Genomic DNA, 18,949 nt, shown 5'->3' with positions numbered 1-18,949 from the left:
CATTCATTCCTGCTTTGTCGAAGATTAGTTGACCATAGAGTTGAGGGTCCATTTCTGGGCTCTCTATTCTGTTCCATTGATCTATGTGTCTGTTTTTGTGCCAGTACCATACTGTCTTGATGATGACAGCTTTGTAATAGAGCTGGAAGTCCGGAATTGTGATGTTGCCAGCTTTGCTTTTCTTTTTCAACATTCCTCTGGCTATGTGGGGTCTTTTCTGGTTCCATACAAATTTTAGGATTATTTGTTCCATTTCTTTGAAAAAAAAGTGGATGGTATTTTGATGGGGATTGCATTGAATGTGTAGATTGCTCTGGTAGCATTGACATCTTCACAGTATTTGTTCTTCCAGTCCATGAGCATGGACGTTTTTCCATTTCTTTGTGTCTTCCTCAATTTCTTTCATGAGTATTTTATAGTTTTCTGAGTACAGATCCTTTGCCTCTTTGGTTAGATTTATTCCTAGGTATCGTATGGTTTTGGATGCAACTGTAAATGGGATCGACTCCTTAATTTCTCTTTTTTCTGTCTTGTTGTTGGTCCCCTGTAGCTTTTTGAGAAAGGCTTCACAGTAGGTCAATTCTGAGACCTTACCTATCTGGAAATTTATTCTAGCCTCATACTTAATTGGGAGGCTGGCTATGGGAATGCTAGAATGGAAATAGTTTTCCTTTAGAAGTTTGATTTGTTTACTGTTGAGAAATACCAAGCTTTTTATTTTCTGTTTCTCTGTCCTTCCCACTCTTTCTGTCCTTTCTCTTTCTCTTCCAGTTTCGTTCTTTTTGTTTTTGTTTTGTTTTGTTTTTTTTGGGTTTTTTTTTTTTTTTTTTTTTAGCAATTCTTTCTCTTTTTAAAGTCTCTTCTCTTTCTCATATTTTGATGAAGTGCCTTCATTTGTGATTTGCAGCCTTTGTCCCTGTACCATTCACTGTGAGGGAGTGACTGGAACACCTGAGAAGTGCCCTCCTCACGTGGCTTCCCGGTGGGACCCACGGTCCTGGCCTTGCTTTGTACACTGATGCCTGACTAGCAGGCAGGTATATTACCAGTCTGTGTAGGTCAGAAGGGCATAAAAACCTTCAGTATATGGGTGCTTCTCAGATCTGGTGAGGCTTCATCCCCACAAGCAGAATCATCTGCGGCTGTGTAACCTCATGAAAAGTTTGAGGGGTAGCTGACATTGGGGTGCTGTATCTCTGATTCAGAGTATGATGTGCATCCTGCTTTGTGTAGCCATGCCAACATGGTGATTTCTGAATCCTTTGCCCTTAAAGAAACTACAGAGACTTTAACGTTGTCTATTGGCATCTTTTTATTGTGACTGCCTTTGGTGGAACCCACTACAGTGCAGATACCTGTCCACGTTGGTGCTGGGTACTTGGTAGGAATTTTCAATTTGGAAAATCATGTTTTTGACTCTGGGAAATTGACTTATAGTTGTAATGCTTTTTTGACATACCTCCACCAGTGTGGGCTCTTGTTTTGAGCACTTCCTTACTTTCTGATCGTCCGTTTTTTTTCCTCCATCCATTTTTTGCCTTTCAAAAACTTGACAACCTCTTTCATTTCCTGTTATTTCCTCCAAACATTCTCTTTGTACTTGTGAGTTACCCCTTTTATATTTCTTTACTATTATGTTAGCGTATAACAAAGTACCACACACTGGATGGTTTAAACAGCAGAAAAATTTATTGTCTCACAGTTCTGGAGGCTGGAAGTCTGAAATCAAGGTGTCAGCACGGTTAGTTCCTTCTGAAGGCTGTAGGGAGAATCTGTTCATGCCTCTCTCCTAACTTCTCGTGGTTAGCTGGCAGTTTTTGGCATTTCTTGGTTTGTATATACAGTACCCTGATTACTACCTTCATGGTCACATGGCATTCTGTGTGTGTGTGTCTTGGTCCAAGTTTCCCCTTTTTCTAAGGAAGCCAGTCACATTGGTTTAGGGCCCACCCTGATGACCTCATTTTAACCTAATTACCTCCATAAAGATCCTATTTCTGAAGAAGGTCACATTCTGAGATACTGAGAATTGAAACTCCAAATTAGTTCTGGGGACACAGTTCAACTCTGAACAGTGGGCTTTAAGAGGGAATGAAGATCAAGTGTATGACATCCTTTGTGTTTTTTGTGTTTTGGTTTTTTTTTTTTTTTTAAGATTTTTATTTATCTACTTGACAGAGAGAGAGAGCGAGAGCAGGAACACAAGCAGGGGGAGTGGGAGAGGGAGAAACAGGCTTCCCGACGAGCAGGGAGCTCGATGCAGGGCTCAGTCCCAGGACCCTGGGACCATGACCTGAGCCGAAGGCAGATGCTTAACAACTGAGCCACCCAGGTGCCCCGACATCCTTTGTGTGTAACAGAATGTCTAGTTATCGTAATATTTTTAAAGACTCTTAATCACATCTGTCTTCACTGAAGATCAGAAAGCAACTCTCAGGAAATAATTTTTAGATTACAATTGGCGATTTTTGTTGAGATTCGTGTGACTGTTAAATTTCTGCTGGTTTCCTGAATGTTTAATAACTTAGTATCTGAGTCACCTCATTTGCTACCCTTGTTTTGTTTCTGAAGTAATTTGAAGGTTGGCAGCATGATTACAGCACTGTCTTGTGAGAAAGTGAATTCTGTCGTGACATAGTTATGTGAACATGATCAGCCAGGTTCTGATGCTGTGTCTTCTGTGTTAGTTGCACTCTTTCTTTTTCAGATGTGAGCCTCCTGGGTTAAGTTTGTTTGATTTTAAAAGTTCTGTCATACGTTTTTTTGTTCTGTTTTGGCTCCTCAATCCTTTTACCTAAAGTAGCCCTTCCTGTCCTTCCTCCCTTACTTTCTAGCAGCATCACTCTCTTTAATTTCCTTTATAATAGTTATGTAGTCTGGAATTTTATTTATTCTTTTTTTTTAAGATTTTATTTATTTATTTGTCAGAGCACAAGCAGGGGGAGCGGCAGGCAGAAGGAGAAACAGGCTCCCCGCTGAGCAAGGAGCCTGACGTGAGACTTGATACCAGGACCTGAGCCGAAGGCAGACGCCCAACTGACTGAGCCACCCAGGCATCCCTGTTTTTTATTTCTTGTCCCTCTTTCTCTATTAGAATCTTAGTGCTGTGAGAGCAAGCACCTCATCAGCCAGGTTCACTGCTTGATCTCAGCTCAGAATAGAATAGTACCTACACATTAAAGTAGACACTGCTTTTAAACAGGTCAGTGAGTTGAAATAAGCTTTATTTTCCAACATTCCAAATGTTGCTTCACTGAGTTGCTGTTGCTCTTGGAAGTCCTTCCCTCTTGTTGCAGTAGCTCAGTGTACAAGTCAGCTTGTGATAACACAGTGGTACAGCCTTACCTGGCGTTTGTTTTGCAAAGCTATGTCAAACTAGGCCACATCTCAAACTGGAGTGCTGGGTGGCTCTCACAGTAGCGGTGCAGTTGGCGATGGCTGCTGTCTCCACAGCTTCTCCCTTTATCCACCCAGATGTCCTCCAGGCTGGGAGAGGGAGGTCCCCCTCCTAACATTTCTGAAAATTCTATTAGGGTCCTAGTAGTAGTTGTGCACAATAAAGCAGGGCCTGAAATTTGAAAGTTGTGTTTTAATTGGCTTCTGGTGGAAGTCTCCTCCATCTCCACAGCCTCTCCCAGTTTCCCCAGGAGCCTCTGCAGACACCAGTATGGGATGCCTGGAGTTGGGAGTGGGATCTCTGTATGGCTGCACAGGCGTTCACATCCCTGCTTCTTGGCCTCATGGTGGCCATGTTCTGTTTAATTGAGACAGATATAGGCAGTTCCAAAGAGAAGAGTGGAGAACCGGTGAATTTGTGCTTCCTGATCTAAAACCTGTTCCTCTGGGAAACAGGGAAGGGGGTGCTGCATTCCTGAGAGTTAAATACAAGAGAGATTGCAAGTATTGTTAAAAACTGAATATGTGTTACTGGAGCTGAGGAATTCTCCTGGTCACTTTCATGACATCAGTTAAGGGGATGGATTGGCACTTTTCCCCCGCCTTATTTCTTTTTTATTAGTATGCTACCAGTAATCAGGGAAGATTTTTCTCTCCACCGGCAGGAGTCACTGAAAGATGGTTGATGCAATGTGTGAGGTTGGTCAAACTGTTTATGCAGTAGAAGTCACTTTTAACTAGAGTTGTGGCACTGTCTTGATTTCATCATGATACCCTCAAGGGTTACAGGCAAATGGCTTGGCATTCTGATGGTGTCCCACAGGTGATTGCTGTAGCTTTGACCTAACTAATATTTCTTTGAATTTCAGTTAGATTTAGAAAAATATAAGCTCCAAAAATGAAGTGTACATATTCCTGAAATGTCAAATCTGGTATCTCTCATGCAAAAGTTAACATTCAGCTTTGAAATTCTTAGGCAATTTAGAGAACCTGGTGCCTGTGGCAAGGTCTCTGAAAAACAAATGATGCTTTCTGTGTGTGGTGGGAGAAATGGATGTGGTTCTCTTGTTCTGGGATATATGTATGATATCTGATAGATACATACCTACAGACTGTCCTGGGATGTGAACAGATAGTCATTTCTTTCCTGCATCCTCACAGTGCCTATTGAGATGGGGGTGATAAATGATGACAATTGATGGACATTATTCACGATGAAAAATACTGTTTAAGTAAAAGATTCAACATATTATGAAGTTTAAAGTTTACCTATAATATCTAATAGAAGTTTTCAGTTTTGCACCCCATTACAAGTGAATAATAAAACTGTTGATGCTTCTGTAAAAAATGTAACTGTGGAGGAATATAACTAAAAATTTATGCAATCAAATAAGTGTACATTGCTCACTTTAGTGCGATATATGCATTTCAGTGATGCTGTCATTCTTAAAACATTTTGGAACACCCTTTTCTTTTTAAGTTGCTTTCAGTCTCGAAATATATCATTTTATGCTCAGTAGTGGAAAGTGTTTACCCCTCAAGGTAGGTTAGGTTTTGCAAAATTGCCAGAAGTCATTTAGAGCAGCATCTGGTGGATCATGCATATCAGAGAGATGAGTAATAATCTACTTCTTTGCTGTTTAAGAGTTGTGAGCATATAGAAATGGAAAAAAAAAAGAGTTGTGAGCATATAGTAATGATACTGATTTTTATCCTGTGTAGCACCTAAATTTAAAGATCTTTCAGAAAAAACAAAGTACTAATAACATGCTGGACAGTGGCATATCAATGGGATCAATTTATTATAGCCTTTAGAAGTATTTAATTTTAAAAGACAGCCTTCATGTTAGAGTGTTAATGTGACTAAACAGTTTTAAACCAGAACTTCAAAGAAGGAAATGCCCTGAGGACGGTGCCTTAGGGAGGCTCGTCTGATTTGGACCCAGTGTAGGGTGGAGGTCTGGGAGTAGCTGGATCTAATAGTTTTTATTTTAAGACCACCCCCTACAACCCTAGGATTCTTCTGACTTGTTAGTCTTATTTTGGCTATTTGGGGATGGAATGTGCATTATACTATTTGAACAAAAAATAGGCTGAAGGGTGGGCCTCAGTTGGATGGGCCTTAGGGAAGGGGAAGAAGGTATGGAAAGCTAAAACAAATAGATAAAAAAGACCTGTTGATTGAAGTGGAAATTAGATCATAAGTCATTTGTTTACTTTCCTATGTCCCTCACTAAATAGTGAGCTCCTGGATGGCAGGGATTCTGGTCTAACAATCATCTGTTAGACACTTGTGGCATAAGTCTTGAAGGTATTCAATACATTGCTTTTTAATGAAAAGAACGAAGTTAAGCACTTAGTAGTTTCCAGGTGGTACCTCATTGAGGTTTGGTGACTCCAGCTCTATGGAGGGGTCATAGGAAGCTCCAGTCGAGCTGAAGCTCAAAGAAAGGGTAAGTACTGGGGATATTTAGTAAGTAGTAGAGATGTAATTTAAAATTCGATCTGTCTAAATTCAAAGCCCAAGCTATGTGCCTGACTGGTGCACCCCTAACATTTGTGAGGGCCCAGCCAGAACAGGAATATAAATAGGGCTACATACCATCTGTCTAAACCATTAGTTCTCAACTAGAGGAATTTTGCCTCCAGAGACCACTTAGAAATGACTGGAGACGTTTTTGGTTGCCACAACTGGGGAGAGTGCTACTGGCATCTAGTGGTTGGAGATCAGGGATAGTGTGCTCCTTCACGCCTTGGGGGAAAAAAATGATCTGACCCATGTCCCTATGCCAAGGTTGAGAAACCTTGGTCTAAACTGTTAAAAGCTATGAATCCAGTCACCCCCATGGACTGTCCAACATTCCCACCATTGGCTGTTTCGTCCTGTCACAGAGCCTGAGCACTAGCACATACTATGCTGGCGGTGCAGGTCTAGGGTCAGTTTGGCTTGTGCTTCCCTCCAGTTCTGTTAGGTAAATTGTTTAAAAAAAAAAACAACTTACATAGGGTGTCTAGGTGGCTCAGTCGGTTAAGTGTCTGCCTTCAGCTCAGGTGATTCCGGGGTTCTGGGATCGAGTCCGGAATTGGGCTCCCTGCTCTTCGAGGAGCCTGCTTCTCCCTCTCCCTCTGCCTGCCACTCCCCCTGCTTTTGCGAGTGCTCAGGAGCTTGCACACGCACTCTCTCTCTCTCTGTCAAATAAATAAGTAAAATCTTAAAATAAATAAATAAATAAACTTTCCTAGAGATCTGAAAAGAAGAAAAACAAATGTGGTCTTTTTATTTGGGGTTTGTGGTATGCAGGGCTTTGTAAAGTGCAGGGCCTGGGGCAGGGACTCCTTTTGCCCAGGGATAAAGGCGGTACTGGTGCCTGACATTATATATAATAGACACTGGAAAAATGTGTAGTTTGTCTTTTCACTTTCTTGATAATGTCCTTTGATACAAAAAAAAAGTTTTAAATTTTGATGGAATCTAGTTTATCTCCTTCTTCTGTTGTTACTCATGCTTTTGGTGTCATGTCTAAGAATCATTTGCCAGATCAAAAGTCATGAAGATTTGCTACATGTTTCCTTATAAACATTGTGTGTTTTTAGCTCTTATATTTAGGTCTTTGGTCCATTCTGAGTTAATTTTTCTATGTGATGTGAGGGAGGTGTCCAACTTCATTCTTTTGTATGTGGAAATCCCGCTCTTGGTACCATACATTGAAGAGACTCTTCTTTCCCCATTGAATGGACTTGGCACCCTTGTCAAAAATCACTGGCCAACAGGGCTTCTGGGTGGCTCAGTCAGTTGAGCATCTGACTCTGATTTCGGCTCAGGTCATGATCTCAGGGTCGTGAGATGGAGCCTCCACTTTGGGCTTGGTGCTCAGCATGGAGTCTCCTTGGGATTCTCTTTCTCTGCTCCTTTCCCTGTGCAGATGCTTGCTTTCTCTCAAATAAAATCTTTAAAAAACATGATTGGCCATTGATGTTTGGGTTTATTTCTGGACTCCGTTCTACTCCACTGGTCTGTAGGTCTGTCTTTATGCCAGTACCATGCTGTTTTGATTACTGTAGCTTTGTAATAAGTGTTGAAATTAGGAACTTTGTTCTTTTCAAGATTGTTTTGGCCCCTTGTAATTCCCTATCAGTTTGAGGATTGGCTTTTTATTTCTGAAAAGAAAAAAAGTCTTTTGAAATCTTGATAGGATTGTGTTGAATTCGGAGATTGCTTTGGATGGTATTGACATTTTAACAATATTAAGTCTCTGTGTCCATGAACATGAGGTGTCTTTTTTACTTAGGTCATTTTAAATTTCTTTTAGCAATGTTTTGTAATTTTAAATATGCAAGTTTTCACCTCCTTGATTAAATTTATTCCTAAATATATTTTATTCTTTTAGATTCATTTGTTTTTGAGATTTTAAAAACACCTAGCACATTAAATCTGCATTCCAACCTAAGTATTAAGTCCTAGAAAATACTATAGAAGACATCTGGAAGCTTGAAAACAAGTGGATTAGGGTTTGAACCTGGCTTTGGCACTTTTATTTTTTTTTTTAAAGATTTTGTTTACTTGACAGAGTCCTAACGAGAGAGGGAACACCAGCAGGGGGAGTGGGAGAGGGAGAAGCAGGCTTCCCGCTGAGCAGGGAGCCCGATGTGGGGCTCCATTCCAGGACCCTGGGACCATGACCTGAGCTGAAGGCAGATGCTTAACGACTGAGCCACCCAGGTGCCCCGGCTTTGGCAATTTTATTTTTATTTTTTATTTTTTAAAGATTTTATTTATTTATTTGACAGAGAGAGACACAGTGAGAGAGGGAACACAAGCCAGGGGAGTGGGAGAGGGAGAAGCAGGCTTCCTGCTGAGCAGGGAGCCCGATGTGGGACTCGATCCCCAGACCTTGAGATCATGACCTGAGCCGAAGGCAGACGCTTAACAACTGAGACACCCAGGCGCCCCTGGCACTTTTAAAAACTAGTTGGTAACCTTGAATGTATCATATAATCTCTCTGAGTCTGTTTCTTCATCTACAACTACAGGGATAAAGCAGATCTTTCACAGAAATTGTACAGATCAGAGATAATATATGCAAAGGACTAGCTCTAGAGTATGACTCAGAGTTAAATACTAGATAACTAATGCTAGGCTGCTAGTATTGTTTTTTCTTGTATGGTTTGAGTATAAATACTGGTTTGCCATACAGTTTCTCTTGAACATTTAGCTTAGATTACCTTTGTTTGCTTTATTTCTTTTCACATCCAGAAGTTTTGTGATTAAACAGTATACATTAAAATCTTGAGGGGCGCCTGGGTGGCTCAGATGGTTAAGCGTCTGCCTTTGGCTCCGGTCATGATCCCAGAGTCCTGGGATCAAATCCCGCATCGGGCTCCCTGCTCCTTGGGAGCCTGCTTCTCCCTCTGCTTCTCTCTCTCTCTCTCTCTCTGTCTCTCATGAATAAATAAAAATAAACGGTATACATTAAAATCTTGAGTAGAATTAATTTGTTGCAAAGGCTAGTGATTTTTTCACAAACTAAATATCCTGTTCCTCAGAGAGCCTTAAAAGGTATGTTGTGTTGTGGTGGGGGAATAGTTACAAAATTGTCATAAACTATCTGCGTTTCAGTGGTGCTGTGTCCTTAAAAGAGGGGAACCTTTCTTCCAGTGTTGCTGTTCTTAGATGCCTCTTTGCTTTCTTGGATCCTCTACTGTCCTGGCATTGCAAAGTTAAATTTTAGACATTACCAGCATTTAACCTCTAAGAATAGCAAAGCTGACTTAAGGCTTTACCTGTCTTAGAATTGCATTTGTTTGTATGTGTGAAATCTAACTATTGTCATGTATAAATCTGGATACCAGTGCTACATTTTTTTTTTCCTTACGCATTTGAAGGGAACTTCAGATTGAAGTAGGGAGATTTGATTTCTGAACGACAGTCTAAGAGTTCTGATTGTTTTCGTTTTAGTTTAAATACAGGCAGTTGAATAAAATCTGGTAAGAAAATTAGATGTAGATAGAAGTTTCTTAATATCGTAAAAGTAAATTTCTTAAGTTATCATTATCATAGCAATGTAATTTAGCCATTTTGCTGTTCATTTCCTGAAGAACACAAATGAACCTGCATACAAGAGTATGAAATGGTGAATATTCTGATGGGCAGGGAAGGGTGATGTGGATGCGGTCAAGTTAAGAAATATGTGGGTTTGAAAAAGAAACAAGTTGGGAGAGCAAGCCTATCAGAGGGTTGCCAGATTCCATTGGGGGCCCATTTAAGGCTACAGATAATAATTGATACTTTCACCTGTCCTACCAGGATGACTCTTCTCAGCAGTGCTCATGATGATTCTTTATTAAAATGATAATCCCAATTGCTTGGGTGGTATTTTATTTAAGCCTGCTAATATGACAGCAAGCAGATTATAAATTAAACATCAATGATATGGTTAAAAGCAAAGGTTCTGGAGTCAGGCCTTGGTTTATTAAATTCTGGCTTGTTTTATTTATTTATTTATTAAAGATTTTATTTATTTGACAGCAAGAGAGCACAAGCAGGGGGAGCAGCAAACAGAGGGAGAGGGAGAAGGAGGCTCCCTGCCCAGCAGGGAGCCCGATGTAGGGCTCAATCCCAGGCCCCTGGGATCATGACCTGAGCCGAAGGCAGACGCTTAACTGACTGAGCCAACCAGGTGCCCCTATATCCTATCCTGGCTTCTCCATCTAGTAGCTGTAAAACTTGAGCAGGTTCTCTCTGTGATAGTTGTGTATATGGGGTGTTTATACACTTATCTCTTGAGGGTCTAGTGTATTTATTATTTGTATGAGTTTTATATATAATAGAAACTTTATAGATAGAATCTGTAAGTATTTAATCAGCATTACAATTGCAGTTCATTTATATAGATGGAAGAAGAGAGCAAGAAGACAAGTACCAGCTAATTACCAGTATTTTTCTTTTTTTAAGATTTTATTTATTTGACAGAAAGAGAGAGAGGGAACACAAACACGGGGAGTGGGAGAGGGAGGCTCCACAGGGAGCCTGATGCGGGGCTTGATCCCAGGACCCTGGGATCATGACCTGAGCCGAAGGGAGACACTTAACAACTGAGCCACCCAGGCGCCCCACCAGTATTTTTTAAATAAAATTGTAAGTAATTCAAAGAGGTGCAGTCGAAGCAAACAGCAGCAAGGTAGTTAAAACAACCATCACCAGTTTTTCAGGTGGTCCAGAAAATCTTTAAAAATATGCAATACCAACTGTAGGAAGGGAAGATTCCTCTTGAGAGCCAAGAAGTGTAAGAATATGACTGACTTGGGTCCCTGCATGATGCCGTTCTCATAATTTGTTAAATTTTTGTTTATTTTTTCTTTGGATTGTGTTAATGATATCAAGTCTTGCTCACTTGGTTATTTGCTGTAGTTTTCTTTGGCAAGTTCTAAGCCATCTCACTTTTGACCTGGCTTGGAGAGATCTTTAAAGTATCTTCATTTGGCCTCAGTGTTGTGATGTGCTCCTATTAGTGGTAAGTTTATAGCAACGAATTTGTTTCTATAAGATTAAAGCATCACACTTTTAAAAGTATTTACGATCTTTAAATTTGGTAATGTGACTTGCATTTCAACAGGATTTCTTGAGTGTGCTTGAAATGGGATGACATAGCCCTGGTACAGAAAATTGCTTATATAATTAGGGTGTCATCCCTGAGTGTCACCGTGGTGCAAGGCCATTGCAAACTGCTATTCAGAGGGTAAAATGAGAAGAAAAAGAGAAATATTTAAACAGAAACAGTTGTGATTAACCGGACATGGACGGACATACGCGCACACACACACACACACACACAGCATTGAAACAGCTGCCACGGGAATTCTGAGCAGAGAGTTCCCCATTTGCTTTGGCTTTATTTTATTGGCAGTGTTGTCCAGAATTGGTGACACAAGTCAAGCCATGATTCTTCTGATCCTTAATCGGGCTGTTCAGCTTTACCATCTTAATGATCAAGCAGATACACTTGATAGCTGCAGCCAGACAGCTCTCAGTATTGTCTCTCTGGTCTCAAAGTATTGGGTGAAAGTGTGACCTAGAACATTAGTGTCAGAAGGGTTGGGCTTCCGAGGTTGTTTAGTACCAAACTCCTTAAATTGGGATATGGACACTGAGGATATTCCAGGCCCTAGAGTCAGTGTGATACATTAACCCTTGAACTTGGTAGAAGAAAACTGTCCAGTCATCTTTTTTTTCATACTTAAAAAATGGACGTAGCAGAGTAGAATGCAAAGTATGTTGAATTTTAAAGGTTAAAAAGATTTCAAGATTATCTTTGAAAAAGATACTTCAAGTTGGGCCTCAGGAGACCCTTCCTGTTTTTTTCTCCTCTGTTCCTTAAAAGACCTATATGCATTTGATTTTTCATTAATTCACAGCTCAAATGAACAGTCACTGGCTACCCTTGTTAAGAGTTTTGGGGATTGTGTGAGGATATAATGAAACACTGGAACCTGAGTAAACTAGGTAGCCATTATCCAATAAGCAGTTAAACTACACATGTTTGAAAAACCTCAGAGTTTTATCAAGAGGAATTTTGCTCGGGGTGCCTGGGTGGCTCAGTGGGTTAAGTGTCTGCCTTCGGCTCAGGTCATGATCCCAGGGTCCTGGGATCGAGCCCCGCATCGGGCTCCCTGCTTGGTGGGGAGCCTGCTTCTCCCTCCCCCTCTGCTGCTCCCCCTGCTTGTGCTCGCTCTCTCTCTCTGTCAGATAAATAAAATCTTAAAAAAAAAAAAAATTTTTGCTCTTGGTTTTGAAGAAAGCATATTAGTCCCTTTTGTTTTCATAAGCAAACAGTGAATTATAAGTAATTCCAGATATAAAAAAAAAAAAGTAATTCCAGATATAGGAAGAAAAACTTCATTGGTGTAGGTAAGAGAGCCATTTGGCTCAAGGAACTCTGTTGTGTGGGTCTCTTTGTCATGAGTGCCCTTGAAAGTGTAGAGATGTACTTGAGTTAATTACTTTACTGTAGACCAGTCATGATAGAGATTATGAATTCATTGTAACTGAGGCTTTAAAAAATATTTTCATCGTGATTTTATACTAATCGAAACTTTTTAATGTTTTTACCTCTTCATTGGTAATTCAGTAGAAATAAGTTGCTATTCCACAGTGTGACCACTGGGGGCTGTAGATTATTTTCATTTTTTGTGTTAAAGTCAATATAACTTGTGGCGTAAGTACTTCTATTGAACCAATTTAGCTCAACCTCAGATAAGCAAATCTCAGGTTAGGACGTTTTAAGTTAATCTTTATGTCTTCTTAAGAAGCCCTTTAATACCTGGTCTCATACCTACAGGATTAGTAGTTAAAAAAAAAAAAAAGGTGTATTTTACTAGCATCATTATCAGCTGTGGAGTCTGTCCTGATTAGCATTTTAGCTTTGTTTCCTTAAGCTAGACTTTTTGTGGAAAGATTTAAGTCTAGGAAAAACTTCCAAATTCTACTGAACGCTTTTTTTTTTTTTTTTTAAGGTTGTTAAAGATGCTGTGTAAAAGTAAAAAGTAGTCTTGATATTCAACCATTTATTATCTTTGGTTGTAGAGAAAAAGTTTGACAGTACAGTAGTGTTTTTCTTTGAAAAACCATATGGATGATTAAGAATTACTGGTTGTAGTTTTGACTTTTATTGACTCAGTCCAAAAAGTGCCACCACTCAAGAGATGGGCCAGAACCAGAATGTCGGCTACCAACTGGGAGTCAGGTGGTCCACAGGTCACCACAGGGGGAAACTGGAGGTGTGTGCGTCTTGCAGAATCAATGTTTGGAAGATGAGCTCATCGTGTCCGGGTCCATGGTGCATGCCCACTTGCAGTCAGAACATTCTGTGAGTCATCAGTCCAAACAGTGAAACAGTCAGTACCAAGACTAGCAGGAAATTGAAGTGACTGGCCTAGGGCCTGGTTGTTTTGTAAGAGGCGTTTGAGGTGAAGTTTACCTGAAGAGAGTTCATACCCACCAACCTCTGGCTCTTGCCTCTCTTCTCTTGTTAACCCTTTGTCTTTCCTTCTCGTTGACCTTTATTCTCCTTTCCCTAGCACTTTGTCTTCTGGTCTTAACCTGGCATCATGGGAAGAAAACAGTGAACCAGAAATCGGGTCTAAGTGGGTGACCTTGGACTAACTGCCTGATTTCTTGCTGGGCCTCAGTTTACTCACTTTTTAAAAAAGATTTTATTTATTAGAGAGCACAGGGGTGGGAGGTTGGGGAAGGAAAAAGAAGGGGGAAAGAATCTCAAGCCGACTCTGCTGAGTGCAGAGCCCGAGGCAGGGTTCGATCTCCCCACCCTGAGATCATGACCTGAGCCGAAACCAAGAGTGGGATGCTCAACCAGCTGAGCTACCCAGGTGCCCCTCAGTTGACTAACTTTTAAAATGGATAAAGTTTTTGTTTTTCTCTTTTCCCTGTATCTTTATCCCTCCAATTGCCTTCTCCTCAACAGTTTTCCCTTTCTCTAGTCATTCCATCTATATATTTTCTCATCTCTTTCAAGTTTTATTTTCGCTGCTTTTCCTTTTCCCCCCTTCCTCATCTTCTTTTTTTTTTTTTCTTTTAAATTTTTTTTTTTTATTTATTTGAGACAGAGAGAATGAGAGAGAGAGAGCACATGAGAGGGGGGAGGGTCAGAGGGAGAAACAGACTCCCCACCGAGCCAGGAGCCTGATGCGGGACTCGATCCAGGGACTCCAGGATCATGACCTGAGCCGAAGGCAGTTGCTTAACCAACTGAGCCACCCAGGCGCCCCCCCTTCCTCATCTTCTTATGTAGTTTCTCCTTAATCTTCTTTCTCGTTCTCTTTTACTTACCTTTCTCCCTGACGTCTTGTTTCTCCTTTTATTATTTTCCTATTGGCAGCACCCCAGTATCAGTTTTTATCTTACTACCATCTGATGCTGGGGATCCAGAACTGCCATAGGACATGGAGGGAAAAGTTTAAATTGTTACACGTTGTGTAATATTTAGACCAAAAAAAAAAAAAAGATCACTTCTCTTTTAAAAGGAGGAATTTGTGTTACCTGATGTATACAGAGTTAGATTACAAGCGCCCATGGGCACTTTCATGTACTCCAGGCTCACATTAATGTCTGGTAGGCTGGGCAGCAGGCAGTATAACATACTGAATGCAAGATAAATTTTTTGCCATTTCTCGTATTGGTGAAATTTGTTTTTAATTCTGCCGTTCAATATTTTTATTATATGTATCTTGGTGGTGTATTGCTGTAGTATACATTACCAGCCTCCCTTCACTTGGTCAGACATTTGGAAATACTGTCTTTTTGTGATATTTAGAGGTAGAGGAAAAAGTTTAATAATTTGAACATCATTAAATATATGAGGATCAGCTAGTATATTGTTGATGAATTAACTCAGTACTTTTATGGAATGATGAAAAATCCTGTCATCTTCATTTCTTCTTTAGTAGAACTTTGGCTAAATGTCCTTTTTCTCCCCTTGTTCTCAAGATTGTCTCAGGGCCCTAAGGTGGTGCTTTGTCCAATAGAAATATAGTGGGAGTCATAGGGGCACCTGGGTGGCTCAGTCATTAAATGTCTGCCTTCGGTTCAGGTCATGATCCGGGGTCCTGGGATCGAGCCCCACGTTGGGCTCCCTGCTCAGTGGGAAGCCTGCTTCTCCCTCTCCCACTCACCGTTTGTGTTACCTCTCTCGCTATGTCTCTCTCTGTCCAATAAATAAATAAAATCTTATAAAAAATAATGGGAGTCATATATGTAATTTTAAATTGCATATAGCAAAAAGAAAAAACCAGGTATAAATTTTAAGAATATATCATATTTAACTCACTACATCCAAAATATTATCATTTTAACATGTATGTATAACAAATTAGATTATTTCACATTCCATTTTTATTTTGTGTGTTTTATGCTTACAACACCTGTCAGTTGGTTCTAGCAACATTGCAGATATAGCCACGTTGTAATGAACAGCACAACCCTAGACAGCTGTATTGAATACAGTTTTTAATTAAAAACAATATATTTTGTCCATGTGTGTTAAGTATGTTTTCACGTTTTAGAAAAATTCACTTGAAGTTACTAGATGTTGACTTATGGAAAGATAGAAAGGGAATACCAGGAATATTTGAATTTTACAATGCTGCAGTGTCATACTCTTAAATTGTTCAGTATTTTACTATATGTTAATATTATATAACAATATTAACAAATAATTTATTATATAACTTTTTCATTATTTACAGGGCTGAGCAGGCTGTCTTCCATCCAGAATTGTGAAAACATTGAGTCATACTGATATGACAAAAAATTGTTATTGAATTCTAGAAAGCATCTATAACCTGCTGTCTTTGGGAAGCTCGTTGATTACTTAGAAAATATATGTACATTATTTTCCCTCAAATGATTAATTTTTTATAAGATTACTTCTCTATATGTATAGTTTTTATTTCTAAAAACGAGGATGTGATTGATTTGGAGAATCATTAACTCAATCCCTGTCCTGTGTGATGGAAGCTGCAGTGACCGTCATGTGATTGGGCAGGACTTGGTACCTATCAGTGTAAACACATGGCACAGCCTGTCCCATGCCCCTCCTTATCTCCTTCAGAGAGAAGGGGTTGAGGCGTTTTGAGCAAATCTTATTGGTAAAGTCGTGTATGTATTGCTTTTTTTTTTTTTTTAAACCATTTCCTTTCAGTTTTAACCATATTACTGTGTCGGCAAACAGTTTGCTCTCAGTTTGTCAGCAGAGCGGCTTTCCGTTTTGATAATTTAGGACTGTAACTTTGTCTCTGAAAAAAGGACATGCTTGGATAAGCTAGTTCAGTTTTAAGATGTTTTACTTAGAAGATGATAGTAAAGATGAGGAGGAGGAGAAGGTTCATGAAGACTCACTAGGTAAAACTGAAGGTGTTTACCATGGAAAGGCCCCTGCTGGTATCCTGGTGAGTTACATGCACCAATGTCCTGTTGACTTTGCTTGCTTGCTCAATCTGGGTAGTACTAAGAGAAGAGGGCTAATGCCTTTTCTTTGGAAAATGTAGCACTATGCTACACCATCTTTCTACTTTTTTCTATTTATATTTAACAAATAACTTTCTGCCTAGAAAAAAATGAGGTTGCTGCTTTAAACAGAATTTTTTTAAAACTAGGTTTCAAACTAAACATATCTGGTTTTACATTTTTGCTTCTAAGTGCAGTAGTTGAGGAATAAAAAACATTTTAAAAGTTTTATGGTTTTTACTGTCCTAGCCAAAATTTTTTGAAAACTGAATATTTGAAACTAGCATTTTATTCTGGTAATATGATACAAAAGAGTGACTGCAGTCTTTCTCCTATGATTACAAAAAAAAATATTGTAAGCTTTGCCATGCGGGCAAAATGCAAATTGAGGTTTTTTTTTTTTTTTTTAATGTAGACAAGATACAAAATAAATCATATAAAAGTGTTAAGTTCTAGAAGTCAGCATTAAGGAAATAAAATCAGGTAGATTAAGGACAATATAATTTAACTCTACCTGTGGAACCTTTTCCTTCAAAAATCTGAAGTAAATACCATGAGGTAAAGGTATTTCTTAGGAAATTAAGGATGTATGTTTTTATGAAAACAAGTGTAAAAACCGGATAATTTCTAAAATCTGTGGCTCATAATCAGGTTGATTTTAAAGTTATATAAATTTTTGTCACCTTTAAAAATGTTACCACATTTGTATGCTTTTTGCTTTTTGGACTTGTTGATGAAAGTGTACTTGTTCAGGGTTCTCAGGAACCAATGGAACTGAACGTTGTTTGAATATGAAAGGAAGTCAGGTATACAGAGAGAAACAATTTACTTTTCAAATTTCCTTTTTAATAGTGTAGAGTTTATGTATATATGGATTCACCCACATTTGTTGTAAAGGTCAGTGGGGAGAATAATGCATATAGTTGAATCTTTACGAATATATAAAAAATTATTTTATTGAGCAGCACTAATACACACAAACCACCTATCTCAGGAAGAAGTTCTTATGCTTCCTGATACTGGTGTTTTCTAGAGAGAGGTCAACGGGTATTCGATTAGACTGCATTTTATTAACAGTTCCCTTTTATGTTGATGTCAGAACATTGAAGTCCCATGAGTCACCTCCCTGCTCCAAGAGAAACTTTGATTTTTCTGAATGGCTAGTGTTAGGGTGCTAGATTTGATATCTGCTTAATAAGCTGTACTGATGATGTAAGAGTTAGACTTTATAACTTGGGTGTGTGGGTGGGTGGGTGGGTGTGTGTGTGTGTGTGTGTGTGTGTGTGTGTGTGTGTGTGTGTGTGTGTGGCAAGGGGGACAGGGAAAAACCTAGTTTTCAGGGTCCAGGTCCTCAGTGACCCTGACACTCCTTACTATTCATATACTGCCTGGGTGAATGTCTCCATCTTAAAGGAGATGATTTTATGGGTTTGGAACATAAATGTATAAATCTCATAATTTAAAAACATGAGAAGACTTTTGTGCTTTGTTAGAAATTAGCAATTGAAAAAGAAGTTTCCATAATTTTTAAACAAGTGAAGATAATCCCTTTATTTGGTAAGGAAAAGGCCACATTATTTCATATTTCAATATCCTGAAGTTCCAAAATAATCTGCTGGCCTTATTTTCCACTGCTTATTTTAAACTACCTTGATTGCGTTTTTAAATTAGGGCAGCATGTACTACAGGAGTGCTTAGCCAAACTTGTAATCCTAGGAAATGCTTCTAGAATCAAGTATTTCTGTGGAGACTCTAGACAGCATCTGGACATTCTTATTAGAGATGAGAACCCATGCACAGAGGCTGTGGGACCTGCTCATGGGGCAGAAGTGAGAACTTGACCTTGTGTCTTCATGTCCTCACCGCTAGCTGCAGGGAACTCCAGGAAGCAAGTGGGCAGTGCTTCTCCATCCTTATCCCTCTGTGCTCTTTCAGAGGACCTAGGCACCAGTGTGGTCAAGTCCAAAAAGCTCATTTTTTTTCAGAGAGAATTTTGTATGTTTATGTCATTTATAGTAAGATTTACTAACAAACACGGTAGTAGAAGATAGCAAGTCACCCGATAGGCGGGGCATGTGGCTTAGGGCAGTGTCTTATGCTGAGTTAGGAAATCTTCAGTGGGGGATGAGGAAGCCTCCCCTCAATCCCCCACCCTTAGCACATTTTGTCATTACTTCCTGCTGCCCAAAATCCTAGAATAGCACTAGGTGAATGGGTCCAAAACCAAACACTTTCCTCCAATCCAGCATCAGGAGTGTTCACAAAACTAAATATTTAGTTGCATAGAATTTTATTTCATCTCAGAAATGTGGTGGTGTTACTAGGTAGGCAGTTTGTGGGGAGTAAATTCTCCTAGAATCTTTGTTTTCACAACTCACTTGCCTCTTTAATCCTGATGCCACAGATGAGCTCAGGAATTTTGTGGAGAGTAGCATAGAGGCTGTGGCCAGAAATATGTTTAGGCTTTTTGAAAATTATTTATTATCCATTTTTATATTTATGCCCCCATCTGTTGTCAGAAATGACTTAGAGACA

General features: G+C 39.5%; 1 protein-coding gene across 4 annotated transcripts in view; it reads left to right on the top strand.

Moving 5' to 3' along the window:
• Window positions 1-18,949, top strand: part of LPIN2 (lipin 2) — an 83,856-nt gene that overhangs the window by 8,614 nt on the left and 56,293 nt on the right. The window contains exon 1 of one of the 4 annotated variants that reach the window (XM_006727773.3): window positions 16,074-16,356. The exons of the other annotated variants lie outside the window; for them this stretch is intronic. Coding sequence (XP_006727836.1) covers window positions 16,246-16,356 — 111 coding nt within the window. The 5' untranslated portion in view covers window positions 16,074-16,245. Of the gene's footprint in view, window positions 1-16,073; window positions 16,357-18,949 lie in introns of those variants that run through there. 4 annotated transcript variants of the gene reach the window in all.

The sequence above is a fragment of the Leptonychotes weddellii genome, chromosome 13, assembly GCF_054177405.1.
Source record: "Leptonychotes weddellii isolate Sample4059 chromosome 13, ASM5417740v2, whole genome shotgun sequence".
Taxonomy (NCBI): Eukaryota; Metazoa; Chordata; class Mammalia; order Carnivora; family Phocidae; genus Leptonychotes; species Leptonychotes weddellii.
This window is presented reverse-complemented; position numbering and strand designations above follow the sequence as displayed.